Consider the following 24,363-nt stretch of genomic DNA (forward strand, 5'->3'; position numbering starts at 1 on the left):
ATTGCCCAGGGAATGAAGCAATCTGGAAATAAAATAAGAGAGTATTCTAAGTGCAAGACAAAGAAGAACAACAAAGAAGAAAAATGTTCTGCATGTATCACTTTCGTGACATTGAAGTTTTAAAGACCAAATTTTCCCGTTTTACATTAGAAATGTATGTGTTATCTGTGTTAGAGAATTGTTTAGAGAACTGGTGAGGATACTCAATTCTTCAACTTTTCAGTCTTGGTTGACATATCTTTCACCTCCAGTGAAACTTAACTGCAGTGACTTGAGGTTTGGAAGGAATGGTGATTCTAATGAGTGACAACATGGCATCTTCATTTAGGCTGGCAGGTTGAAAAAAGTCCTGTTTGCAATCTGCAAGCCCGTCATTTTCTGTTTTCTTTGCTAAGGCTACTCAAACTTTCTGCATCAGCGCAATTAACTAATGATATGGCACTGCATATTAAAAATGTTACAGTCATTTCTCTTCTGACCAGAAATGAATAATACAGTTAGTAAAACACTTTAAAAGAAAACATGAATGCTTTTAAATATGTGTTACTGGTATCACAACTATTCTACTAACTTGGAAGAGCAATGGAAATGTCACAGTATTGCTCTGCCTCTTTCTCTCAAATGATTTGCCATCACTGTTCTGTAAATGGCTGCTTGCTGCTGCTTCTGCTCTGTGAACCACCTGGGGAGGAGATGCCAGGCAGCTGTTTTCCAGCAGGTCTGTCAGCCTGTGCCCACATAAACAGTTTTTTCCACCTTTATGAACTTGAAACAGAATCCTGCCATGTACTCCAATTTCAAGAAGAAACAAAGGTGCCCATTTCCATCTTTTAACCATGAATCAATAAAACTTCTGCACGAATGAGACGGTAGCCTCATTCTCACCAGCCTCTGAGCTGGCCTGTGCTTGAAGCTGCTTAGTTGGTTCTAAGCTTTTAGTGGTTTTTCTGTGGCCAACGTATGGATTCAGAAACTAGAAGCAGGGCTGTGTCACGAGAGAAGGATCAGGGCACAGATCACGTTCTGTGTTTTTCACGACCAGCTTTGTACCAGTCCAGCTTTCACTGGCAGGGCTTAAAAGGGGAATGTGAAGAGCATGGCTTGATTAGTCCAGCAAAATAAAGACTGTGTGGGGATGAGACTGCTGTCTGTAAATACTTTTGTCAGGGGTACACACAGGAGAGCGGGAAAGGCTACTTCAGGACAGTATTTGCACAGGAAGAAAAAATGGATGTGGACTGGTCACAAGGAAACCTAAGCTTGACATTTTTAAAAGGCTTCCAGCTGTTAGAGAGGTTTCTCTCGGACAGCCTCCCAGTAGCAGCAGTGAGGGCCAAAAAATTTACTGGCAAAGCACAATTAATTTATGGGAGAAAGGATAAAATGGCTGCTTGCAACACTAGGGAGCTGTGTACAGTATAGGATGGAGGGGAAATTATGCTGCCTTGGCTTACAAATACCAGGTTACTATAATGGGGGTGCTGTTAGCCCTCTCTCACCACTACCGTAGACTAAAAAGGAATGATAATAAAAGACAGTCTTGTCAGTACATTGTAGAGTTGAAAGAGTAAAAACAAATGCCTTAGTGGTGAAAATGGGCAGTAACGGCTATTTTTCTTGGTCAAAGAGGGCAATGTGAACTACTTGAAGAGTTTATTATTACCAACAGCAATGTAATCCTTGTTCCTATTGATGTTAAAACTGGCAGAATAAATCTGGGTAGAAAAACTTTCTACAGATAAGTTTTCTTTTTTATGTCTGCGTCCCTTTCTTCTCAGTGCTGGCTTTGATTACTAGGTGACCAAAGATGTGAATGCTTTGCAAAATTTAAATGGTTACCTCTAATTTTAGCAAATGTCTTTAATGTTGACACTGAAAGATCGATGGTGTTCTTCCTCCCGTTCAGGAAAATTGCCAGCTCACGATCAGGACTTGTTCAGAAAGATCCACATCTGCAACGGCAAAGCAAAGCACTTGCAGTTCTCTGGAAAATATTACTTTGGTAAAGGAGTGATGAAGTTTTCTGAGAATTTCAGTTGCTAGCTACCTGTCCCTAGGGAAATTCTGAATCATCTATTGCCTTCTGGAAGAAATAATCACCTCAAAATGGTTACACTGTCGCCTTTCCTTGAGAAACAAACTTCTGGCTATGACCTCATGATTTAGCTATGCGCTAGTAATCATATACAGCACTGTACCTTATCGTGCAGTTGACACCTCCCTGTGCTTTCTGAGCAATGACAGCTTCTCATCAGCTCCTCTACCCCTCCCATCCCGCATGTGGAAAAACTTTCCATTGAGGTAAGTAATGCTGGCAGAGCAGGTGATGAACTGAGATGGTTTCTGTATATGGCCAGATGCCATTTTTACTCTCCCCTCCTCAAATTTAATTCTGCTTCATTCACTTGCTGCTGGCAGTAGTAAGCTAAGGTTGAACACACAAGGTGGGGATTGTCCCTTGCTTCTAGAGCGGGATGTAACCTGCAAGTTGTATAAGGTCACATCAAGGTTGACCTTACACTCCCTACAAAAGAAAGTTGTAGGTGGGGGTCAGCCTCTTCTCCCAGGCAACAAGTGACAGGATGAGAGGAGATCGTCTCAGGCTGCACCACGGGAGTTTTAAGTTGGACATTAAGAAGAATTTCTTTACAGAAAGGGTCATTAGACATTGGAATGGACTGCCTGGAGAGGTGGAGTCACTATCTCTGGAGGTATTTAGGGAAAGAGTGGACATGGCACTTAGTGCCGTGGTCTAGTTGACATCGTGGTGTTTGGTCATAGGTTGGACTCAATGATCTCAAGAGGCCTTTTCCAACCTAACTGATTCCATGATTTTGTGTGACTCTTCATATTTGGTTAGCTCTGTGTGGCACTTCCATAACACGAGTAAGCTTGCAAAGTGACGTTTTTCACAAAAAAAATCTCCGAGAGACCGAGACATAATACTAAGAGGCCTGATTGTTTCTGTGATATCGAAGTACTCTGATGAAATCTGAAGCCCAAAGCAGCGCCGCGTTTGTCTAAAAATCTCTCTGCTTAGGGCTGAAGGGGCACAGCCTTGCTACGGCATCGGATCATAAAGACGCAGCAATACGCCTGGGCTATATCTGAGCGCAAGCACAGCACGTGCCCTTGTATTTCTGTGAGTGATCGGTTTATTCAGCAGCACCTGGCTGGAACAAGCCTGCAAGAATTCCCGTTTCCAACATGGACCCGCAGTACCACAGCCCTGGGGCCGGCCCGGCCCCGCCCCGCCAGCCGCACGGCGGGGGGGCCCTGGCCAATCACAGGGCAGCATCCCACAGGGGGGCGGGGCCCGACCGTGAATGGCAGCTGTCGAGATAAACAAGTCGCTGCACTGTTCAGCGCCCCGCAGCATGGGGTGCGTGTTCGCCCTCCATTCCTCTGTTCCTCCCTCCCTCGCTCCTGCCAGCCAGAGGCGCCGCGTCTGGCCGCGCTCGCCGCTCCCGCCTTTGCGCGCAATGTGAAGAGTCAGCAAGTTCCCAGCGGCCGCTGAAACGCTCCGCTGTCTCCGGGGAGGGCACTGCGCCGACGCCGCCCGGCTGGAGCGGCCCGGGGCATGCCGGGAGTTGTAGTTCTGCCGCTCCAGCGTCCCGCCTGCGGCGGCGGGGCCGGCTTCCGCAGCCGCACTACGACTCCCGGCACCCCTCGCGCCACGCCGCGAGGAGCCCAGTTGAAGCGGGTGGCGGCGGCGGAGCGCGCCCCCTCCCCCCCCCCGCTGAAAAGCCCCAAACCAAAACAAAAACAAACCGGCCCCCCCGCCCCCCGAGCCCACCGCGGGTGCCGAGCCCCGGACATGGCGCCGGGAGGGGCTCCGCCAGCTGCGGGTGCTGATCCGGCCGCCGCGTCCCCCTGCCCGCCCGTCCCTCCCCGCCCATGGGCGAGACATGGACTACGAGTTCAAGTCGAAGCTGGCGGCCGAGCGCGAGCGGGTGGAGGACCTGTTCGAGTACGAGGGATGCAAGGTGGGCAGAGGCACCTACGGGCACGTCTACAAGGCCCGCCGCAAGGACGGGTAAGGGCCGCGCCGAGAACCCCCTTCCAACCCCTCCCCACCCCCCCGCACCAGCGCCCTCCCCTCCTTCCTTCCCCTCTCTCCCTCCTCGGAAAGTTTCTGGCAGCGCGGGGGCCGGAGCGCGGAGCCCGCCCGGGTATCCCCCGCCCTGCGCCGGGAGCGGGCCCCGGTGCCCCGGCCCCGCGGATCGGCGCCCGGCTGCTCGGAGTCACGGAATCAATTAGGTTGGAAAAGACCTCTGAGATCATCGAGTTCAACCTATGACCGAACATCACCATGTTCAAGTAGACCGTGGCACTCAAGTGCCACATTCAGTCTTTCCTTAAACACCTCCAGGGACGGTGACTCCACCACCTCCATGGGCAGTCCATTCCAATGTCTAATCACCCTTTATGTAAGGAGCTCTACCTGATGTCCAGCCTAAAGCTGGTCCCGCTCTGCCCCGCTTCCCCCCGCCATCCCTGGTGGTGCGGTGTCAGCAGGCTGTGCCCTGGGGTCGTCATTGCTTTTCACGCCGCGTTTCAGGTCGTCGCTTTCGTCTTTTGTGTGACCGCGTTCGTACTTTGACGTTCTGTTCCGATTACTGCAGGGGGTTGGGAAGCGAGGAGCACCTGGCTCCCGACGGCTCCTCTCCGGGTGCTCCCTCCCGGGCGGCCCGGGAAGTTCCCGGGGCGTGTGTTGGTCCTTGGTGTGACCCCAGCCCCAGGTACCCCGCTGGTCCCAGTGCCGGGCAGGCTTGGCTTGATGGCCTGTCTGGGACGCTCCTTGCATGGCAGATCTCCGTGAATGGCTCCTTGCAGGCAGAGCTGGTGGCTTCTGTCCAGTACCTACGCACAGGTGTGTCTCCATCAGTTTCCTGTGAGAGAGCAGGATACAGGTCCCTGTCCCCAAACACCTGGCTGGTGGATTGATCCAGAGAGGTCCTTTAGGCATTAAGGCCATGTATGTTGGCCAAGCAAGGTTTCTTTTCTCTGGGGAAAAGACAGCTGGCACCATGGGATAGGTACTCCGTGGATGCCATTTTCACGGTACTGTTAAGGGAGCGATGGAGAGCTAGGGTTGCCATTTGGGATTGCTTGGCTGGCATGCAGTTGTTGAAGGGGAGCAGTCCTGAGGCCTGAGCAAGGCTCTTGTGCAGGTGTGGGTTCCAAATAGAATCTTCTGCTTTCAGAAGAGCCATTGAGCACTTTCTCACTGTGGTGTGTGCTTGGTGCACAGACATAGGCTGTGTTTGCAGACTGTTCTAAGCATACTGTAAGGCTGGATAAAATATACCTGCGAATTGGAGGTGGCTCCTTTCTATGAGAATGCTATAGGGAATAGCCTTCCATTATAGCCAACTGAAACTGAAGAGACTGAATGTGTAAAAATAAAATTTTGGAAGTGGTTAAGGGAATGCTGCTAGATTAATAGAGAAGTCCTGGGATTCTTTTGTAGGAGTAAATGGCATTCATATGTGTCTTGAAAATTTAAACTCAGAATTAAGTGGTTGTGGTATAAAAGTGATTAATAACTGAAAGGAAGATGCTAATTCCAGTGAAGGATTAAACACCGGGAAATGAGCTCTGATTCTGATTAGCTTGCTCTGCAACCTTAGGAATACTAGAGCATAAGTAACTTGAAATATTAAGGCTTTTCCAGGTATTATAGCTGCCACTGAGCTCTTCCAATATTTTTGAGTTAAGTGGTCATGGTTTCTTCTTTTTCCTAAGTATTAGTTTATATATATATATATAGTTTATTAGTTTATATATATATTATATATAAACATATATATATATATAATATATTTATTTTATATATTATTTATATATATATATATATGTAAAACATACATGGGATATATGAAAAGAAGTGGTAATAAAACCACCAAAAATGCTAGCTAAATGGTTTTTGCTGTTCTTTGGTATAGTAAGCCTAAAATTGCTGCCTATAAGAACAGTATAAGAAAAGGGAGAGCTTTGAGTTTACTGTTTTATGAAAAAAAAACAAAAAGAAATTTGATGTTTGTTTTTAACTTACCTGTTTCACTTCCATCATTTGCAATGGAAAGCCATCACAGGAATTACACTGATGCTACAAAGCAGCATAAAGGACATGTCTTCAAAATCCCTACAATAATAGCAGTATGACAAGTGCAAATGGATAGTAAAGTAAAAGTAAATATGATAAAAAGATAGCTGATGTGTCAGAGCTGGGAATAATCAAAGGGAGACCTTGAGCCGCAAGAAAACTAAGTGGTAAAAGGAAGTGCAAAGTTTCAGTGCTGTCAGGTAGATTGACATGTAATATAACATGGCACAGATTCAACTGTACTATGTGCTCAGAGGCTTTGCTTCATGAAGCTTGTGAAGTGGCTTATTCTTTCTCTTTTTTTTCTTGGTCTTCATTTTTGTTGGCATTGGTGAGTTCACTCTTAGTTGCTTTTGTGTAACTTTAGGTCCTTGGGTGAGAGTAAGATGTGAACAATTTAGGAAAAAATTAGAAAACAGCTAAAATCATTAATAGAAGATGATTTCCTTGTAAACACCTAGCCAAAGTGTATCTGAGGCTTGGAGGATATTTAGCATTAGTTCTTAACTTTAAGTGGTCTCATGAAAGAAATTAGCAAGAGAAATCTAGCAGTGGTGCATATTTATTGTGTGCTGATCACTGAGTGCTTTTGAGCCTCATGTAAAGGAATTCTTCTTTAGCTGATTGCAGAGGCTGTTTCAGTATTTCCAATTTGCAAGGCATTCCTGTATAAAAGGAATTCTGGCTTCTTGCTTCATATAGTCAGTTTACAGGCTCAGGAGGCTGAGGGCAATAAGAACCTTGTAGCTCTGCAGAAATTCCACTGAGAACTTGTCACTTCATGTTTCAAAAAGTTGGCATATGAATTTTATGAAATAGTAAAATGTGTTTATATGGAGCTTGGCAAGCTGTTCGATAAAATGCTTGTAAAAAAAGTGGTTGTGTTGCTTAGATCTCCATGAATGGCTTGTGCATAAAAGCAGTTTTTTGACAAAGTAACAGCTTAGTTTGGCTTTTTCAGCCTAGAGTAGAATATTATTTGGGCATGTTTCTAGTGAGCTGCCTGGTTTCTATGAAAGTTAAAAGATTTTTTCTTTTTTAAATAGACAGATTTGAACAATGTTGGTGTGACATGTGAATGCACTGCATCATTATGCTTTTAAAGATGTTGAGCACCTGCAGCTTCTGTTCAGTTCAGTAGTGTTTGTATGGTCTGATGAGCTCTGGAGGTACTAGCTGTGTTTTACATTTAGCTAAATTAGGCACCTGGGTTTACAGAGCTTTCATTAATACCGCTGTAGTCCAGAAGGTGTAGAAAATAGGTATTTATATAAGCTGTCCAGTGCTTTATTTCATGTACGCTAAAACTGGACCGGTGACTTTAATGGGGGAAGTAATGATATAAGCCTCATGATTGCCATTCAGTCATCAATATTAAGTTTTTAGCTCTTTATGTAGTTGGAAAATCTGTCACCCTTTTTTTGTTTGTGTACTGCTTCAAAGCATCATGTTGACTTTTGCTAAGCATTTTTTTGGACACATTCATGTCTGTCTAATAAAGCAAAGAATGCAACTTTTGCAGTCATGGTTAGGAAAATTTAGTTTTGTTTTATGCCTTACCTCTTCTCATTATGTTCCTTGCCACTTCTTTGATCAAAATTTAAGCTACTATGTTGTGCTTAGTTGCTTCACTTCCTGTGTCTTCTCCTCGTATGAGAGGCAAGTTTTAGGATGAGTGAGGTTTGGAAATTCTGTTTGTTGTATATGCCTGAGTTATTTTCCTTTGCTTTTTCGAAATGATCAGTCTTTGAGCCCAGGCCACTGCAGAGTATTTTTGTTCCTTCACCAGGATGTCAGTCCACCTGCACCTGGATGTTTGCATGAGTCAGCAAGCTGAAAAGATACCACTGCTGGTTAGTCAGGAGCACAAGGAATAGTGGGATACTTGAGTCAAGTAGAAAATAGGCCACTTTGTTCTTCATTGTGTAGCAGTGACAGAAGATGTAACGCTTGCAAAAGCTGAAATCTTCATGTGACTAAAACCTTTCTACTTACTGCTGCTTCTGCTTACCTGTAAACAAGCAATTGAGGTGGCTGCTTTTTCTCAATCTTGGGCTATTTTGTGTTTTATTTTTCTTTGACTCACTATCTGGGTTTGGGCAACAGAGGTTATTATAAATATTACCTATATAGCTACTTGGAAAGAATTAAAAAAGTTTGTAGTTTTATTTTAATCTGTATATTTCAGAACACCTTTCAAAAAGCAAGTATGTGCTTTTTGATCTTGTTATTGAAGGAATGACAGAAATACCAAGTGATTGGCTTTCTAAACGATGGCAGTAGAAAGGCCAGGATTTTTACCCTGGGCAGTTCTCAGGCTCACTGCCAGCTCAGTAGCTGGCACTGCCCTGGTGGAGCCTCCTGCCATGTTATTCTTTGGCAAGTAAAAAAGGTTTGTCACTGCCCTATGCTTACAATGTAGCAGCTGAACCAAGTGTGTAATTTATATGCTACTGTAGTAGTATACTTTTGTAACTTGTCAGATTACTTTATTGTTACTGTACCTGTAACTTTTAAAGAGAGCTGGCATAAAACAGGTTTCACCTTAGTTGCCAAATACGGAATTCCCTTTTGAAGACTGGGCAACAGTGATGCAAGTCCAGAAATACCACTGTGGAATACGGGCATAGGAAGGGGAAGACAGATGAAATATTCTTTCCCTCTTTTCTCTCCTATTTTTCAGTACTGTAAGCTTGTAACTGAAGAGGAGAGTCTGTTTTCTTCCTTGGACTGATATTGGTGTGCAGAATCATTAATGTAAAGTTCTTAACTGACAGCATCCAAGTCCACATAAGAGTTGAGTGCCCCCTTCCTGGCAGTGTTCAAGGCCAGGTTGGATGGTGCTCTGAGCAACCTGGCCTAATGAAAGGTTTCCCTGCACATGGCAGGGGCATGGAACTAGATGATATTTAAAATTCCTTCCAACCTAAACTGTTCTATGGTTCTATGAAAGGCAAGACATGGGGAGAGAAACAAGGATGAAGTGCATAGCCAAGGCAAGTATATAATCTTAACACAGGGATGCTGCTTGTGGTTATGGCCATGTAAACTTTCATTTGTTTTAGCTTTTTTATTTGAGGAATCTTTTTTGTTTGAACTGGAAGTGGACAAATATTGATTAAGAGAGAAAAAAAATAGTCTGCTATGAAGCATGGCTCCATTGTAAAAACAGAATTTCTTCTGGGGCAGCTTGGTGTATTTGGTATTTCTGCTAATATTGTAACATTGTTCAGTGGTTGCACCTGGTCATGGTGGTGGCTCAGGTCACTCTGATGGTAGAAAACTGAAAGTGTAGAAGAGGTAAAGGTAATCTGCTTGATCTCTTAAATCAGTATTTGTATAGAAATTATTTGTGTACTGTTCTCCCCATATTCTTATTTTGTAAAACTTAAGTAATTTAAATTATGTAGCAGGAGTGTGTCAGGAGAGGAAACTTGCTCTCAAGTTAGCTAAATGCTGCAAATGAACAATGTTGGTGGCAAAATCACAGGGGAATGAGGACGTGTACTGCAGTTGCATTTTCTCTTAAAAGAGAAGCAACTCACTGATGAGGTAAACATACTCTCTTGAACGTGAAACTGGAATATTATGTACCAATGCAAGTGGATACTTGTAAGATATTTGAGATTCTATAATAATTTGTATCTTTGAAGTTTCTTATTTCCTCTATTTGACGTTGCCTTGAACAAAAGTAATTTGAATGTTGAGCTGTAGTTGTTGGTTACTAATATAAACCTGTCGCAGGCTAAATCACAGAATTATTGACTGAAGTCAGAACACAATGTATTTGATCCTAAACAATTACTTCTCTCTGCAGGAAAATCTCTTTTCAGTTATGGTATCTGAAAAGCTGTGGTTTGCTTCCCACTTTCATGTATTTTTTTTCCCAATGAAGCTTCTTATCTTGAGGAAGGTAAAATGACTGAAGCTGTTGATGCCTTGCTAAAATCTCTCAAAAGCTAAGAAAAGCCAAATACTAGATTTACCTGCAAATCCTGAAAATCCTCTTAACCAATGAGTGCTCTCAATATGTGTGAGGAGGAGCAGCAGAGCTAAACCAAACTCGTCTAACTAGTTGCCTGCAATGCATACTAATAGAAAAGTCCCCAATCTAGGAAGAGATAATTAGTACTTCATATCTGTGCCTTAATGAGAGTTGCTGTTGCAACTACACCGTGGCTTTGCTTCCTGCCCAAGAGGATAGTGCAAGTGGTGATGAGTAATTTTTAGTGCTTCCCACAGGCTCTTGCAATATGGTCTCTCCCATGGCTATTTTGTACTTTCTTCTGTTACTCTCCCTGAAACTAAGTGCAGAAATGAGCTGTAAAGCCCATCATCACCTTTCAGAAAGCAAACAGCATTTGGCTGATGTTCCGTCTGCTACTGTGGCAAGCACAAAGGTGGTGTGGTGGCAGTAGGAGCTTGAGGAAGAAAGGGGGTCAGTAAGACGTAGAAGGGGTTGTGTTTGAGAGAAACAGATGACAGTTTTTGCCAAGCTTGCAGAGGAAGAGTTGTACATAAATTAGCCCATCAAATGTGAAGGAAAAACTCTCAAAGTTTAGTGGTTTTTTTTGTTTGTTTTTTTTTTTTTTTAAAGAAATGTAGGGGGCAAGAAGCTTCCTGTTACTGAGTGAGGGGGTTAAGAGTTTTCCAGTAGTGCTGCAGGAAAAGGAAGTAAGAGTTTGAAGGAGAAGAAGAGATTCTTTTCTGCCCCCCACCTGGTAAGAAAGTGCAAAGCAAGATAGACTAGGGACTAGGTCAGAAACTAAATACTTTTCATGCGAGCTGCTTGACATAGTAATTTAATATGTTGTTGTATATCTGGGTCATCCAATCTAACATGTTATATTGTGGGTAGAAGTGTAGAGGTGTTTTTCATAAATTTATTTCCAACACAAGTATTTTCTCATCGTGTATGATTTAAAAAGAAACCAAAAAAATCAGCAAAAACCCCTAAGCCCCAGAAATTGCTGTGATTCATAAAGCTGCAGATGTGTTTTCACAAGTAACTAAAACTTCTGTGGAATATCCTAACCAAATTGCACTAGAGATTTACCAGTAACGTTAAACTTTCACCTATGTTCTGAAAATACATACTGAAATCCTGTTTGCCTCTTCTGTGGCCCTAATCAAGCTCATGATCTGCATAGACTTGGGTCAGAAGGTGCTTTTTTCCTCTGTTTTTAAGAACTAAGTTTCGTGTTGTGCAGTGACTCTGTTTGCGTGCGCTTGGTGCTGCTTTATGTTTGGTCCAGAAGGTACGGTCTGTGCGTGTGATTGGGAAGGGATTGTTAGCAGCAGTGATAGGCAGCCCTTACATTCTGCTTCCAAAGATGTGTCGTTCTTTGAGCTCCTTTGCTGGCATTTGAGAACCAACATACACTGCAGTTTTTTGGTTTGGTTTTTTTTTTTTTTAACTGAAACGAAGTGTTAGAACTTAAAGAAGATTTATTTGTTTCAATAACAGCGCATTTGCTTGAAGGAATGCTGAAAGTGGTCCAGGACAACTGCATTTAGAATAAATTGGCTAACTCAGTATGTGACTTTAGGAAATAAAGAACAGTTTATTCTTGTGTAGCAAATACAAGAAGTTTATTGTTTTGACTTGACTTGAGTTTCATATTTTCTAAATAGCATAGGTTTGTAAAAGACCCCAGCTCTGGGAGCTTGGTTTACGTGGTTTGCTTGAGTGTAAGTTAAATGACTGATAGATAACAATGGTAGTTGTGATGATACTAGAAATCATCATACCTCTTATGAAGTTCACTATCTCAACAGATTCAAGAAGAAAAAAGTGCAGAAATATTTTAAACCAAAATTGCTGTTGTTGATGAAGTCCAGGGAGAGTCTTTAACTCAACTGAAACTTAACTTCTATATCTGAATTTTTTATTAACTTTTTTTTTAGACTTTTCCGTGGGAGCATAATCCTTTCATTTAGTGGTAGGAGTTTGTTTGAGAGAGTTTATGAAATACTAGTGTATCTAATAGGACTGGGAGGGAAGAAATGTTGTAGAGATAGTGTCAACTGACCTATACAAAATAGGTGTCTGTAAGTGTGGGTTGGGTTTTTTGGTTGGTGTGTTATGATTGGGGTTTTTTATTTTTTGTCCTTTATTTAATTTTACTTTATTGGAAAGCAAAACTGACTTTTCTGCTTGTGAGAAAGATTGAAGGAGCTGAGATTACTGAAAGAGTGGATCTCTGAAGGACATTATTCATGTTTGCTTCTGTTGTTCCTGGGATTAGCAATCTTTAAAACAATCTTTTCAGATGTATAACTGCTTGTTTCTCCCTCAGTCATCTATTTTCTACAAAATTCATGATTCTGAAATACTCTACAGTTGTTCATCTTGTAGATGAAATCACACTGAAGGTAGGCTTTCCAATAGGCAGAGCAGTGGCCATAACTTTCTGTGTGTGCTGGGAGTGTCAGGTTACACAGTTAAGTATCAGGGTTCTGGGCTTAATAAAAGCACAGATATGAACTGGGGACAGTCTGAGACAGTGTGGCTTTAAACACGTGTTCCCATAAAGTGGGCCTCGTGTGTGGCATGGTTGTTTTTGGATTTTTTTTCACTCTTTGCTGACTTAAGTAGAAAATGCTATTGATTTCTTTCTGCAGTCAAATGAAAATAAGAGTTATAGGCAATTGTCTTGGAGGCAGAAGCTAAATCTACTGGAATGGAAACCACATCTGGAGGTATGCTTCACTATTTTGAAGCAATGTATCTGCTTTCCTCATGCATTAGTTGAAGGAAGAATCAATCCTTTTTATGTGGCCAGAAGGTTTCCTGCCGCTTTTGTCCCTCCTATCTTTTGCTGTCTTTATTAGAGCACTTGGAAGCATTCACACAGGTAATGCTGGGATTCTGCTCTGGCTGCGATTGTCCTTGACTTTCCCACCTCATTGGTAATGATGTGGGCCCTGAGAGCCTGAAGAGGTAGGAAGGCCACTCATGCGCGACATTTTTAGCAGCATGTTTGGCTCTGAAGTCGGTTGTTTTGAGAGAGATACTTCTTACAAGACACGAATTCTGCACATTCAGAGGTGTTTAGAGAAAATTCTCACCTGTGTTAATATTCCATGAATTATCATGGATTCATGCTAAGATTTAACACCTTGCACGTTCAAAAATGCTGTGTTTGTTGCTTGGGTTAATTATCATCAGTGCAACTGACAGTGGGTGTCAGCTCATGTCTTTGAATGTGTCTATTCCTGAAGCAGAGTTTCTGTATCAGTTGTTGTCTTGTTCTCTAGGGCATTGCAGACTTCAAAGTTAGCTTGTGTTCATATCTTTTGATTAAAACCAGTCATTGTACTGGATAACCAGTTGTTCCTTTGCCCAGTTCTGTCATGCTTCAAATGAGAAACAGAGGTAGACAAATTGCCAAATTTAACTTGACCTTCAGAACAACCAAAAGACCAGTTACGAGTTGAATGCCATTTATTCTACTTTTAGCATGACTTCAGTGATAGGGAAAAAACAGCATAAAATTTCATCAAGCGATGTTCTTAAACCTCAGATTGTGACAGAAGCCTGTTCTGACTATGGGACATGCAATTCTAAAATTCAAAGGAAGCAGAATGCCCCTCCCTTTCCTCAGGAACAGATATGATAGCTGACTAAAGACCTTGTTTGTTGTTGAGAAGTAGCAAGGTTGTCTTAGTGGCTGGAATTAAGACCTCTATCTTGGAGAAATCCTAATTCCCTGACACTAAAGTGGGGAAAAAAGTGGACATGCTCCATTTTTAAAAAAATCGTCAAAAATTACGATATCTTTTTACATTTGAGACTGAATTAAATTAAACCTTGTGGTGACTTTATAGAGTTTCATTCGAGTCCTTATACCTTATTGTGAGGGTGTTTTTGCAACTTCACAACTTTTCAGCTGTAACAAATGTGCTCTGTCTCACTCTGACCAACTCAGCCCGTTTGAAATTTGGGTCTTGCTTCTTATTCATTATCTGGGTGCAGCCTTTGTACCTAAAGGCTAATTTACCACCTAAAAATTACATCTACTTTGTGTTAGCAAGCTTCCATGTAGGTCTGGCTTTGAGTTGAAAATTTCACTGAATTTGTGGTAGGTCTCTGGTAAATCTGGGCTTCCATGTGCTTTAGGGGAAACATTTGATTATGTCATGTGTCAGAAAAGGAAAACTGAGTAACTACAGCTTTTAGGCTATTGTCCTTCCGTTCGGTTTTACATTGAGTCAATAATTCTGTTTATTCTGCTTTAGGCAAACCTAATGCATTATAGGGATTTAGAAAAAAATCTGCACCTGGTATTTCAAACATGTTCTTGGTAAAAGAGACCTCAAAGAAATACAGGCTTCCTACTATTTGGTGATTTGATAGTAATTTCCCACCTATCAAAGTTGCAGTATTTAGCCAGATTTAGCATTACACAGAAAGAGCTGTGATGCACATTAAGCTGGACTATGTAGTTATGGTATGGCTTTATGACTTAAAAAATTCCAAAACCAGACCGCTCATTTCTTCACAATTGTAGTTAGTCACAAGTATTCTTCTTAAGTGATTTTATGAAGCAAATGGCAGATTCTTTTTTGGCATAGCCTTAGGACCCTCTTTCTATGAACTTGGTATGTAATTTACTGACTAAAAATTTGCTTCCTCTTTATTTCAGTGGAATTTTTCTCCTTGCTGCTGCTGTTCCTTGTTTTAAGGTAGCAAATCCTCCCATGTGGTATCCTTTCAGGCAGGGAGGTATTTCCTAAATCTCTTCATTATCTGTAATCACTCCTGTCTGTAAAGAAATAAAATCAAGTGCAGAAATAAAATCTATCCTCTGCTTAAATATAGCAAATGCTGGAAGAAGCTACCTGGAGCAGCAGAATAATTTTACAGCTTTCAGCGTTTAATGTGAACACTTTACTTTTTACTCTTACAAACAGGCTGTCAAATCTGCTTACCCCAATCTGCTATGACCATACTTGTATGAAATTCACAGTTCTCAGTTACTCTAGATACTTTGGAATCAGTCTAATTTTAGCAATGGCAACAACCCTGTAGCTGGTTGAGGTCTCTGAATTTTCATCAATAAGTTTGGTGTGAGGGTGGCTGTGACTGAAGCTGTGCTCTCTTTCCTTGCAAATACAAAGTTTTATTATAGTGTGAAGGCTGAATTTTAATAGATTAAGGTTAGTAAGATTTCCTGTGGTCTGGTATTACAGAGATCTTAAAGACTGTCTGTGATGTGAAACAATACAAAAGTTTTGTTAACAGTTAGAAGGTATTTATGTTACAAAGATTTGCTTTTAAATTTCTGAATTAGAAACTACTGGAATAAAGAGAAGAGGATATGGTTAGGTTATGTGTAATGGTGCTGAAATAGTTCCAGTCTCCTCACATTAAGAGACCTCTACTCCCCCCTCCCAATTTACTGAAACCATAGCTGGGAAAAGGCATCTTTTTTAAATAGCAGAAAGCCTTATCAGTGCTCAGATTCAGTTTCTGTCCTTTTAATCAGCTATCTTCTCATGCATAAAGAACACATCATCTATGTTAGGTGAAGATTGTGAGGATTTATTGGTATTTAGCATCTTTTGTGAGGCTCTGTGGAAGCAGGCGATGTCAAGGGCATTGTGTTTAATGTCAAGTGGCTTGGCATCACTTTAAGAACTTGTCTTGTTCTTTAACATGCACATTTCCCCCTGAGTTCATAAACTGGTTTACAGAGAAGTAAACAAGGAAAAGGATAGCCATATCACTAGTGTGATTTAGAGATACATCTGGGGTTGTTCTACAGATTATAAAGCAAAATCTGTTTCAGTTTCTCACAGGGTGCTGTGATAACAGAGTGTCTATTAATAATCTGATGCTGTTGGTACTTTTAATATGAACTCTTTTAGTATGACTGGGACATGGCAGATTTTCCAGCAGGTGAAACTGCGTATAACGGTTCTGCTGCCTATTTCTCATAGTGTATGTAGTGAGAGTCAGATACCTTTTTGAAAGGCTAATTGTGGTAAACAGTTGTTCTGTATTTTAACGTCTCTGCCAATTTATAGTAGACAAGTTCAGAATGCCAATTTCAACAAAAAAATTTTCTATTTTCTTGAAAAGTTTTTTTTTAACCAACCAACAAAAAATAATTATTTGAAAAATTCACAGACTGCATTATGATTACCAAGTTAGCCTTCTTTTGGTGTGTATTTATACCACCTGACATTGGCAAGTCTATGAAATTATTGGAAAACGGAGTAGGAAACCATACAGCATTCAGGAATTTGGTCTTGTTGCATTTTGAGAAGCGTAACATCTAAAATGACACACAAACGTCTGCCTTTTGGATGTGTTTTTAGGTTGTTCCAAAGGGTTTAATGGGTAGACTTTAAGTCTTGGAGGTAGGAGCAGATAGAGAGAAGTGCTGCCTTCTTGTGTTACTGTGTGTAGATACTGAGCTATCTGGTGTCATCTGGTGTTTGGGGTGAGACCTAGTGGAGTTTAGTAGGTGTCATCAGGCAGTGACACCAATGAGCTGAGAAGCATTTAAGCCCCTTTTTGAAAATTGAGATTATAAGGACTTGAGACAAAAAAAAATATTCAGAAATGCAGTATTTCTGTAGCATATTGTCTCTATTCCAAAAAGCTTTTCCCTTTTGTTTACCTGGATCAGGTTTGGAGATTCTCTTTTCATTCTAGTTCTTTTTAATATTAGTATAGTAGAGACTGTCCTGTTTGATATAAGTTTGTTGCATTGTTCCCACTCCTCAAGTTTACTTGTAGATGTTTCAGATAAGATACAAACTCAGCTTTTAAAGATTGAATAGTTATTGCCTGCTGGGGAGGTTGATTTACCACCCTGCTGTTGTCCACAAAAATCGGATTTGTTATGGGCAACAAGCCAATAACTACACACTCAAGAGAGGCATTGATTATTTTATTTCAGAGTTCTGCAAGCCTGGGTGCCCAGTAGAATTCCACAAATCAAGCACAACAACTACCTTTTACTCTTTATACATGTCATCAAACAAAGGAATTAGTGTTCATTGGCTACAAGTTACATAATCCTTGTATTAATTAGTGTTCTGTCTTCTCTTGGTTAATGATTCTCTCGCTTCTCATGCTAATCAGTCCCATGGTGTTTCTCTTCTTTTGGGCCGATGGGTTTTTGGGTCGATGAGTCGGTGGTTGGGATCTCCCCCTGCAGAATTACCTTTTACCCAGTCAGAGCTGATTCAGCACAGTTGCTGGGTAGGGTTTATTAGTTTGTTCCTCATCTTGGGGATTCTGTCAAATGTCCTTGTGGCCCATAAATTCTGCATTATTTGTGTCTGCTGTCAACGGTATATCCTTCTTCCCAACTTTGCTAACCTCCCTCTAGGTGTGAGATGGCTGAAACCTGTCAGGCCCTAAAGCTTAACAAGGCATTTCTACCAACAAGTAATTTGTCTTTGTAACATCTGGACATCACTTAGAGCTTGTTGTCTGCTCTCTGTTTCACAGATTAAATCTTCCTTCTTGTTGATTAGGTTTGAAAGTGTACAAAGATCAAACATTAAAGAACATCCTTTCTTAAGAAAATTTTACATATTCCACATTTTGCAACACTGCCACTAAGAGGAAAGCCCAGGTCCAGGTGACATACATGTCTGCTCTTTCTGTATGAGAAGTCCTTTCCTGTGACCGGCACATGTGATGTTCTGTCTGCAACACCAAGAAAGTTCCCACTAAACCTCTGAGGGATGCATCAGCACAGAGGCCAGCTATGCAGTCACAGACATTACTGAAACTCTTCACAATACCAGAATGAGGTAAACACCTGCTGGTTTCATCCATTCATGGCCAAAACCAGCCAGTTGTAGTTCATGTCGTAGTGACCTTGTCTGGGTCTGGGTTGTAGGAACAGCCTGTAGCTGCTGTGAAGTTTTAGCTGCTGCCTGTGGATGTGAAGGAAGACAAAACCTAAAGGGCTGATGTTGTCGTGGATTTCTTTTCAAATTTCTGCTTACCATCCTTACTGTTTTACATTTTGAGTTTCTCATGTAGGTGTCAAAATGAACTAATGTAAGTGCATTGAAATGCAACATCTATACTGCTGGCTAGAAATAAATTAAGATCCACCTGGAGATTCACAGCTTCTGTCATTTGTGACTGGCTGCCACATGGATGAAAAGAGCTGGCTGAGCTGCTGACTGGATAGGCTTGATATGTTTGGAGGATAGTGGTAAAAGAAAATGACTTCCTAGTCTGGTGAAGAACATGCACCCTAAAGACACCATGTGTGGATTTTTTGATCTTGTAGTTCTTTTGGCTTAGTGACTGCTTCTATATCCATAAAAACACTAAAATATAAGAAATCACTACTTTTCTGAAAGGATTAGGTCCCTTTTTCTAGTCAGTCGTAGGCATCTTTTCTGGTAGTTACCTTTGTAAGGGGCTATGGCCATGTGCTAAGTACAGGATTAAATCCATGAGCAGCTTGCCTAAGGTAACCAGTGCTGAGCATGATGGATTTAGTGGCTTGGCTGCCACGTTGCAGATGAGGTTTTCAGTTAGTTTCTAGTTGTACTTCAGTGTCATGGTTTTGCCTTTTCTCAGGGGGGAAAAAGTTTGCAACTCCTTGTGATCTCCTGCTAAGTGATTAACTTAATGCTGTCTGGCAGCAATTAAACAAAGTGATGAGAAGCTAACCAGATTCATGTATGGACATTGTGTTCCAGGCAGTACTGTGAAGGACACTGAACTCCATAGTGTTCCCAGGCTTTGTCCTACAAAGTCACAAATACTGAAATTCCATTATTGTTGTTACAAGGGTGAATTTTTGTTGTTTTCTATTACTTTTTTTTCTAGCTAAGTCTTGAAATGGTTTTATGGTGCACTTCTTTTTCTTAAGAAAATGTGCCCTTTAATTATTTATGGTATTGTGCACTTAATTTAAGGCAGCTATTATTAGTATATACTGTAATGATAATATCTGTATTAACTGATGTGATAGTCACAGTTCTAGCTTCAGAGTGATTGCAGTCCTTCAAGCCAGTTCCTTGATGTGGATAATTAATTCTGAAGTTGGGATGTATGTTAAATTACCTGTGAATTCAAGAGAGACCATAATAGAAAGTTTTCAAATTTGAGTAATAGGGATAAAACAATTGTTTGAACCATGCAATATTTTCAAATCCTCCTATTTTTCTTATGGTCTTGGGCAAGTTGTTTCTAGTTTTCCATTCACTTGTTTGTAAATTAGTTTCTCATATGATGGGAGGTCTCTGAAGTACAATTGCAATAGTTAAGACAGTTTAGCTCCTTTGAAATGCTGTAATTATTCTAAATCTTCTGAACTGTATTCTTTTAAAGTGAATTCGGTACTTTGTTCTTTCCAAAGCATTTGGAAGATGGAAACTGGAAGTTTTACCCAGAAGAAGCAGTAATCATATTTTCATTTTCTGTATTGAATACAGCAGCTAGACATCAACCACTGAATACCATTTTTTGGGGCAAGAGGACAGAGTTTTCCTTTGCACAGCACAAATTAAAATATTAACATATTAATATTAACCTTAAGGTTTGCAGAATGGTGAGGGAGAAACACTTGAAGACCAAGTTTTTATAGTGGAGCAATGTTCTCAATACTTGCTGGCATGTATGAGGACATTTGTGTTTGGGTGCTGCCTATGGCAGTCTGAAATACCAGTTGGGAAGTTTTCAGGAGGACAGTATCTAATATTGGCAGTGTCATTTTGGTGAAAAGTTAATCCATCTTAGAATAGCATAAATGGTAATATTTCTGAAACTAGAAGCAGTGCTGATTTTAACCTTTTAACCCCTAGTTTTGGATAAGGGAGCTTGAAGTGTAGAGAAGCTTTGTAGTGGTGTGATGTGGTGCTTGTTTTATCAGGCAAATTCTTCTGCATCAGTTTTGAAAAGCTTTAATAAAAATTGTTAACTCACAGCTTCCTAAAGTATGGGTTCCCTTTGAGTGCTGCTTTGCTATGTTTTTTTTCTCAGAATGGTGAACACATTGCCACCATTAGCCTGGGGTGGCTGTTTGATTGAACCTGCTTGATTAAACTTGATCTGTGCCACTTGCTTCCTGCCCTCAGACAAACTCCCACACAGTTGGAGGTTAAGATCTTCAAGTTAGTTAAGCTGTTCCTGAGACAGTGTTTCTGTGGACCAGATAAAAATGGTTATGGGCAAAGACCTTGCTTTCTGCTTGCCTACCCCTGGCACGGGTGCCTTTTGCCTCATACCAGAGCTGTGTGGTTTCTGGTTGTTGTTTGGATTTGGTGTTAACTTGATCATGCTTGCTTCACTCCATTAAAAAATGTACCAATCTAGGATCTGTCAGAAAAGGATTTATAAAAACTTTCCTGCTGTGTAAGTCTCTACAATTTCTTGAAATGTGTTCAGAGTTCACTAGAGCTTTTCTGAAATGAAATATAAATACTTCCCCCTGTCTCAAGTGTTTCTTGATAGCATTGGTCTTTAGGGAGTTGAACAGTGTACATACCTATCACACACACCGTTTAATATTATTTGTTGAATTCTTACAAGTGGGGAAATAGCTAATAAAGTACCTATATGTTCTTTTCTTTGGACACTTCACTGAATAACCAGAATTGTGTGTTTTGTCAGATTGTACTGGCTGACTTGCTTTTGAAGTTTCGAATATATTTATTTCTTTCTCAAATTATCTTGAGTGAAAAATACTATGAGCTAAAATACCACTTGGACATCTTTTGGAAAGTGCTTTAATTACCTACTGTGTTTGCATAATAGGGACAGTTAACTTTGGAAAAGTATTCATAAAGACTTGCATTTCTGCCAAAGCAAGTAAATAATATTTAAAGGAGGCTGTGTTTATTATTCCAAAGCTGTTGGTAAAAAAAAAAAAAAAAAAAAAAAAAAAATTGTCAGGTTGAGAATATGATCTCTTTGGAGTTCTTTATCCTTGCCACCCATTTATTATAGATAAGCATTTCATTATCCCTATTTTTGCTCATTTTTTACAAAACCAAGTATTCTAGAACTATCTGGGTTGCAGCTCAATAAGACTGCCTCCTTTTCCCACATGCCATAATACCTTAAGTTGTTGGATTGTTTGGAGTTTTTTTTTAAACATCTTTCATAATTTCTTGTTTGTATCTTGAAATCCTGCATGGAGTGGCTGTCTGTCAAGTGTCTGACAGCCTTGCTGTGGTGGTGGTGTTCAGCAGTGCTGCTGAAGGCAGTGTGTGCCAGGTGTCATGCCCGGTCTCTGCAGTGACCTTCACTCTCTGGAGGTCTGAGTAACTGGGTGCAATGCTTTGCATGTAGAACTAGTTCAAGGGTGGCCATATCAGTGTGGTCCTGTGCCTGGCTTAGTAGATGTGCCAAAAGAAGGATGTGGTGCAGTGCTGTAGTGACTACATTGCTTTGGGATTCCAGCCGACAGTAGTCCATGGGATGGATTGTGCTGCAAAGTTTAAACGTGACCATAGTTTAAAAGCCATGATCAGTTTTATGTGTTTAGAGTTCGTTTTGGTTCTGCAGACAATATAATTTTGTATTCACAGTCCCTGTAAGCAACTTGAGTTAATGGAGTTGGTACTTTGCAGTGTATGGAAATCCTCTGCATAGATAGCAGGACCATGTATAAGAGGGGATGGGCATTTATTATTTACTGTTTAAAATTTGGACTAATTAATGAAATAAAAAACAATTTCTGTGAGATAAGGTGTGATCTTATTACCTGTGAAGTTACATGTGTTATCATGTGTAGCTGGAAAACATCTGGGATTTTTCTTGTTAAACTTTTGTTTCCAAGAGTGTAGCTCAGTGTTAACTATAGACATGCATTGAGGGTTTAGCTGCTACTGAAAATTACTGAGAATAATGCTTGCCTGTGGTTACTAATCATATGTGTAGATGGCTATTATTTCTAGTTATCTCATCCTGTCCCCACATTTTTCCACTCAGTCACTTCTCATCCCATGAATTTTGGAGGGAGAGGGTGTGGAGGAAGGTGGGAAGCAGGCTGAAGCTGGCAGGACACAGGCTTGGAGTTCAAAGCCAGAGAGACTGAAGCAAGTACAAACTGAGAATCTTTCTGTGTGGCAAAACAAAATGGTTTGGGACTGGAAGAAAGGCAAACTGAGATCTACCAGAAATGCCATGGGGAATTTGGATAGGGGCTTGTGGCTTGTTGAATTGTAGCTAGTGAGTCTGCAAAGGGGCATCAACACTGTGGGCATTGATGCCTATCAGCATCTGTCAGTGACAGCTGAATCCTGCAAAACCATGCTGTAGTCTGGTTCTGTTATATCGTGAGAGGTTCAAGATTCTACCTGATTTTCTTGTTCTTTTGGTGGTCCCTCTAAATCACTTCAAGCTGTGGTTATTTAAAAGGATAGTACAGTGTTTGGGCTGAACATTTTCTCATATTCTGGCTTTGTATATCAGAGCACACAGTTTCACGTGCTGTGTAGCGATCTGTCAGTAGCCAGTGCTTATTATATAATTAGTTTAAAATAGTGGTATTTCAGAAATAAAAGTGGATTAAGAGTGGTTCATAAAAAAAGGAAAAAAGCTTGCAGTTCCCAGATATTTCTAGGGAAGTTCTCCAGGCATGGGATATGTCTGTGATGTTTTCACAGTAGTAGACAGCATCCTGGAATTTCAGGGAAAGTGTCCTCCAAAATTCTGTGTTTGCAGTTATCTGCAGATATTATGTCTGTTTTCAGAGAGAAATGGATATAGGTTAACCAAGTCTTTCATGAAGAAGTTTTTGTTTGGGAACTGTAAGAAAACTCGCTTTTCATATCAAAATGTAATTTATGCATAAAAGCAGATTGGCTTTTCACCTTCTTGATCCAGACCAAATTTAAGTGTTTCATCATTATACTTATAATGATTGGTGTAATGTAAGTAAGAGCTAAATATATTTTTCTTTCTCTCTTTTTTTTTTTGCATGTGTGTACAGAAAAGATGAAAAGGAGTATGCACTGAAGCAAATTGAAGGTACAGGGATATCCATGTCGGCCTGTAGAGAGATTGCAGTAAGTGTACATAAACGGAAGTATTTTTACTGACATTATTACTCAACAGGTATTTTATTTTCCTAGAATTAAGTAACATAAAGATTATCCAAATGTTTTCTTTAAAGTATGCAAGCATGGAAGTTTATTCAGATCTGAGCCTTTTTAAGGAGCTTTTAAAATCATAATTTTCTTTTAGTTCTTTCCAGGTAATAGTAATGCCTCTTTCTGATATAACTTTGTTTCATCTTCTTTTATGTGTTGAGAGGGAAATAAATGTGAACTTCTAAATGAAGACTTACTTTAAAAAGGAATGTTTTTAAAATGACTTGAAAGAAAAAGATTCTGAAAGATTACAACTACCATCAGAAGTCCACTTACTAATAACGTATTTTATTTTAGACTAATGGTAGCTTGTTGTTCTTCAGTATCTGAGAACAGTTTGTTCTCCTCATTTCTTATTTGTTTTTTCAAGTACAGAGAAATTTCATAGCAAAATGAAAAACAGCTTTAATTGTATTATTATTACATGTGTCTTCTATTACATACCTATCATTCCTTCAAATTTGGTAAAAATTAAGTGTTTGTATATGAAGGTAGAATTTGATCTTTAAATTTTTTATGTCTGAAAATGTGCATTTTTGTGTCTGAAAATGCTGGATACTGAGCAAAATTTTGTAATGCAAGTATTTATTGCATTGCAAAAGAAGTGCACTTGCTTGATTAAATATTTACCTTGTCTTAATTCTGTCACTATGCAGCCAGCTGTTGAAATGTATCTTAGCATTGTGTCTAAAGCTTTTTATAGTCTGTCAGTGTTGCATTGAAATACAGCATTCAGATATGCAATGCAGTGTGAGGCATTAGAAAGTTACAATGTCCATGAACTGAACAAATGACTGGATTGTGTTTAGTGGTGTGTCCATGGTGATTCTGTATGAAGAGACTTAACAGATAAAACTGCTATCGTTTTGAAGTGTTTATCACTGTATGGTCAAGGTCACTTGTGGATTTGAGAGGTGGCTGCACTGCTGTCAGTCACTTCACACAGGATTTACCCAGTGACCTTTTTTTGCTAATATTTCTGCCTTTGGAGGAAATAGGAAGTCCTCTTTTAACATCAGTGCTAGATTATATTCTTGCTACTACGAAGTCGTTTTTGACAGTATTGAGGGATTTTTGTTTCTTGGATTCTTGTCCTTTGTTTAAATTGTACTGCTATGGAGATGTGTGGATTAGTCTGAAGGAGACTTTCCTGTGGTTATGGTAGC

General features: G+C 40.4%; 2 protein-coding genes across 3 annotated transcripts in view; both read left to right on the forward strand.

The window, feature by feature from the left end:
• Window positions 1-3,352: 3,352 nt before the first annotated feature.
• LOC120411635 (vegetative cell wall protein gp1-like) lies at window positions 3,353-3,895 on the forward strand (the record flags this gene model as incomplete). Its single annotated transcript, XM_039568594.1, has 1 exon — window positions 3,353-3,895. A coding segment is annotated over exon 1 (315 nt), but the record flags the coding sequence as incomplete, so codon positions are not given.
• CDK19 (cyclin dependent kinase 19) overlaps window positions 3,808-24,363 on the forward strand; it is a 121,184-nt gene continuing 100,628 nt past the window's right edge. Inside the window, exons 1-2 of one of the 2 annotated variants that reach the window (XM_039568667.1) lie at window positions 3,808-3,986; window positions 23,038-23,113. In XM_039568667.1, the coding sequence (XP_039424601.1) occupies window positions 3,898-3,986; window positions 23,038-23,113 (165 nt within the window). In that variant the 5' untranslated portion in view covers window positions 3,808-3,897. Of the gene's footprint in view, window positions 4,037-23,037; window positions 23,114-24,363 lie in introns of both variants that reach the window. The other variant, XM_039568666.1, reaches the window with a different exon arrangement.

Source organism: Corvus cornix, chromosome 3, assembly GCF_000738735.6.
Source record: "Corvus cornix cornix isolate S_Up_H32 chromosome 3, ASM73873v5, whole genome shotgun sequence".
In the NCBI taxonomy this organism is placed as follows: Eukaryota; Metazoa; Chordata; class Aves; order Passeriformes; family Corvidae; genus Corvus; species Corvus cornix.